The sequence below is a fragment of the Cystoisospora suis genome (assembly GCF_002600585.1).
Source record: "Cystoisospora suis strain Wien I chromosome Unknown contig_4808, whole genome shotgun sequence".
Classification (NCBI taxonomy): Eukaryota; Apicomplexa; class Conoidasida; order Eucoccidiorida; family Sarcocystidae; genus Cystoisospora; species Cystoisospora suis.
In genome coordinates, this window is record NW_027157600.1 from 1 (window position 1) to 4,430 (window position 4,430).

Sequence of the window (4,430 nt, forward strand, 5' to 3'; positions counted from 1 at the left end):
ATCCACATCTCTCTCTACATGCACACATCCGTATGAAGATATCTATGGAGAACCTAATCGATCCGTCGTGACACGCAGACTGATCGACTGTACATACACCTCGAAATGCGCTGTGGAATGAATGATAGATCTTCCCTCTCTTCTCTTCTCATCCTCTTTCTTTCTTCTCTCTTTATCTTTCTTTCTTTCTTTCTTTAGCATGACGAAGGTGGGGATGATATGGAAGAGCATGAAGGGATGGATCTAGCGACGGTGAAAGCTCATGAAGAAGCGACGAAGATCAAGACAATTAAGGAGATCCAATTCGGAAGATTTCGACTGCAGACGTGGTATTTCTCTCCCTATCCCGAGCAAGTTCAGAATATCGAGACTCTCTATGTCTGCGAGTTCTGCTTATCTTTCTTTCGCCACGCTACGGAGCTTCGCACGCATAGCTCAAGGTGTCTCTTGAGACACCCTCCAGGAGATGAAATCTACAGAGACGGCAAGTAAGAAAAGACTCAAATCTAATCGATAGAAGAAATACCAAACCACACCAGACAGATAAAGACGAACAACAAGAAGAAAAAGAAGAAGAATCCTATCTACTACTATACATCTGCCGCTTTCTTTCTTTCTTTCCCACTCTTTCTTTCTTCCATTCATTATCTTCCCTTCTTGGTTCTTTTCTTTTGACTCTCTCTTTCTTCTTTCTTTCTTTCTTTCTTTTTGGCACTTTAGGGTGGATGAAGGGTGAAAGAAGAGAGGGAGGAGTGAAGCTCTCGAGCAGCGTGTTGAGGTGCATGCATGCGCACACACGCCAGTCACCACGCATAGACAGAGAAATACAAGGAAGAATGCGCATATCTGTCAGAGACTGAGAGAGAGAGAGAAAGAGAAGAGATACGGATTCACTTCCATCATCGAAATATATATATATATATATATGCAGAGAGAGATATATGCATAGGCATTTGGAGATGGGAGATGTATGAATAAGAAGCATAGACGAGTCTATATGTAGCAAAGAGGAGGTATGAAGAGTTCCTATAGGCAAGCATAGACATAGAGATAAAGAAAGAGATAGACAGATAGATAGGTATTTTAAAGGTGGATAGATATACATATATGGACTTATGTATGTAAGGCATCACGAGGTTCAGATAGATGAGGAATAGAGTTTGTGTTTTATCTCTGTCGATCTCTCCATCTATGATCTGTCTTGACTTTATGTACGTGTCTAGTTGTCTATCTTCAGCCTTCTTTCTGTCTAGCTTTGCTTTACCCTCTCTTCTTTTCTCTGCAGTACATCTTATACGCACTCTCTTACTTTCTAGGTAGGTAGAGAGATGATAGATAGATCGACACGTCGTTGCTGTGTATATTCTAGGCTATATTTCAACAGATCCATAGAGATATATGTATCTATGTATGTACGTCTATGTGTATCTGAGTGTGTGCATGTCTCTCATATTCTCCTCTCTTATCTACCTCACAAACTTCTGGCGATTCAAAGCTCGTCTTTTCCTTCCTTTTCTCCTTCTTCTTCTTCTTCTTGGTCTTGTCTCGCTGTGTGTTTCTTTTGCTCTCTGTTCTTTCCTTCCTCTATTGTAGCTGCGCATCTTCATTTCTTTTCTCCTTTCTTTCTTTCTTTCTTATCTCTGTCTTTTCCTTTCCTATCTCTGTCTTTTCTTTCTTATCTTCTTTTTCTTTCTTTCTTATCTTCTTTTTCTTTCTTTCTTATCTTCTTTTTCTTTCTTTCTTCTTTCTTTTTCTTTTTCAGTCTGTCCGTGTTTGAGGTGGATGGAAGTATGGCTCGGGTGTATAGTGAGAATTTGTGCTTTCTAGCCAAACTTTTCCTCGACCACAAGACCCTTCAGTACGACGTCGAACCCTTCCTATTCTACGTCCTCACTGAGGTTAGTCTCTCTCTCTCTCTCTTTCATTCTTACGTCCCTCGATTTACGTACCCCTTCTTTCATCTATCCATATGACACGACTGGTGGAACACCTCGTGCAGAGTAGACATGTCTAGCTGGCTAGCTACAGCTGTCTTTCGTGTGTTGGTGACTTATCGCAACGTGAGAGAGAAAGAGAGGGAGGTCAATTCTTGTTTTCTTTCTCTTTTCATCCTTGTAGAGAGCTTCTTTTTCTCTTTTTTAGTTCAAATGACGAGAGAGTCTATTCTTCTCATCTTCTTCTCTTCTCATCTTCGATCTGAGTGGAGACACCGCCGCATCGAGGCCCCAGCAGTCCGTCTCTGTCTTCGTGTGTGTGTGACAAATAAGAATACTAGGCAATAGAGAAACGAAACAGACAAGAAAGAAAGAAAGAAAGGAGAGAATATGTAGCGTTTTGATACAAAGCAAGATGATGAGGGAGAGATAAGTAAAAAAGTCTTTGAATGCCACAAAGGAAAGAGAGAAGCTAAGTGTCGCTCGCCTTTTCCCATCCGTCGAGCTATCTTCATAATGATCAACTACTCTTTTCTTTTCCTCTATTCCTCTTCTTCTATTCTCTTCTTCCACTTCTTCTCCTTTCTGTCTCTTCTTCTATTCTTGGCCTTCGTCTTGTGCTGACTCAAGATGGAGAGGCGGAGGAGGGAGGGAAAGAAGGCGAAGAGTTTCACCTTAGGGCCGGTGACAAGAATACAAGCCACAAAGAAAGTCGAAGAAGACAAAGACGAAGAAGAAGAAAGGAGAGGAGAGAAGGCAGGGATGGATGGGAGAGAAGATTTAAGTCATTCTCATCTTCGCTCTGTCTCGTTCTCTTCAAGAAAATGCAAAGAAATCGAGTCAACATAAGCGGGGAAAGAGAAAAATTCGAGAGATCTGAAGAAGAAGAAGAAAAGGAAAAAGAAGAAGGCATGAGATAAAGAAGAAGTCTCTTTCATCTTGGCTCTTTCCGTAATGCTATCAAATGGACCGAAGATAGATCATAAAGAGAGACTGAAGAGAGATAGGAGGCAGATGAAAGATAGATTAAAGAGAGACTAAAGTGAGATAGAATTGAGCAATGGCGTCGGGAGGAGTCGTTTTAGGAGATAAAGAGAGCAAATAAGTATGAGGGAGGAGGGCAAGCCCTTCAGCTTGTGTAATCGCGACTGCTCTTTTCTTTCTTATCTCTCTCTCTTCATCTCTCTTCTCCATCTCTCTTTCTTTCTTTCTTTCTCTTTTTGTCCGTTCATTTCTTCAGGTGGATTCTACAGGGTGTCATCTGATAGGCTACTTCTCAAAAGTAAGAAAAGAAAAAGAGACAGAGAGAGACAGCTCGCTACTCCTCACTCAGTCTGTCTCTTTCTCTCTTTCCTTCCATCTTCTTCTCTTTCGTCAACTTTCTTTAGGCTTCAAATTCTCTTCTTTCTCTTTTTCTTCCTTTACTTCTTCCTTTGCTACGTCTGGCCTTTTGGAAGAGAGGAGCGGGAGAACGGAGAGGAGAGAATTTTACTTACAGAATCCTCTCTCAGTCTAGATCTTCCTAAGACACATACACAGACATAGGAGAAGAGAAAGAGAGAAAGAAAGAATTCTTTTTCCTTTTCTCTGTCTTTCTCTTCTTTTTCTTCTTCTCATGCAGTCACACAAAGATCAAAATTTTAGATCGACTTATTACCTGCCCACGTATCAACAAGTCTTCCCTATATCGATATGTAGATAGACGTATATAGACATATCTATCTATATATGTATCTATATGTCCGTGTATGCATATGCATGTGTATATGTATGCGTCTGTTCTATCTATCTATCTAAATATATTGATCTAGAGAGAGAAAGAAGAGGGCAACCTTCTCATGAAGCTTTGGAAGGAGTAGAAGTAGTAGTAGCAGTCTTTGTCTTCGCTCCCTACATCTATCTATCTGCTTACTTGTTGCCTTTCTTTCTTTCTTTCTTTCTCACTCTTTCGCAATCTCCCTTTCTTCTCTTTTGCTGGAGAAAATTCTTTTCTTTCCTTTCTACTTTCCTGAAAGAAAGACAGGAGAGATCTAGGCTTTTTTCCCTTTCTTTCTCTGGCGCTGTGGTACTCAAGCTTAGAGAGAGAAGAGAGAAAGAACCCTTCACTCATTCTCTTGACTTCTAGTCCATTCTCTCACTCTCTCTCTCTCTTTCTTTCTTTTCCTTTTTTCTTCTTTCCTTTCCATGCTTTTTTGTGTGTGCATCTTTCACCTACTCGATTGCCCACTTATCTTCTCATTTCTAGCCTTCTCATTTAGGGCCTTCTTTCTTTCTTTCTCTTTCTTTCTCTTTCTCTCTTTCTCTCTCTCACTCTCATCACTACGACTCCCGTGACTGACTATCCTGCTGTTCTCTTCATGGGCCTCTCTATCTATCTATCTTTAATATATCTATCTATCTATCCTTAATCTATCTATCTATCCTTAATCTATCTATCTACCTATCCTTCATTCTCTCCTTCTTTCTTTCTTTCTTGTGTCTTTTCTATCTCACTAT

At 40.4% G+C, this 4,430-nt stretch overlaps 1 protein-coding gene across 1 annotated transcript; it reads left to right on the forward strand.

Annotated features, from left to right (window-relative positions):
- Positions 1 to 123: 123 nt before the first annotated feature.
- CSUI_008535 (histone lysine acetyltransferase myst-b) lies at positions 124 to 4,353 on the forward strand. The gene is made up of 3 exons (XM_068068664.1): positions 124 to 488; positions 1,763 to 1,898; positions 3,175 to 4,353. Exons 1-3 carry the CDS (start codon positions 220 to 222, stop codon positions 3,448 to 3,450), a joined length of 681 nt encoding a protein of 226 aa, XP_067919360.1. The 5' UTR covers positions 124 to 219; the 3' UTR covers positions 3,451 to 4,353.
- The last annotated feature ends 77 nt before the right edge of the window (positions 4,354 to 4,430 follow it).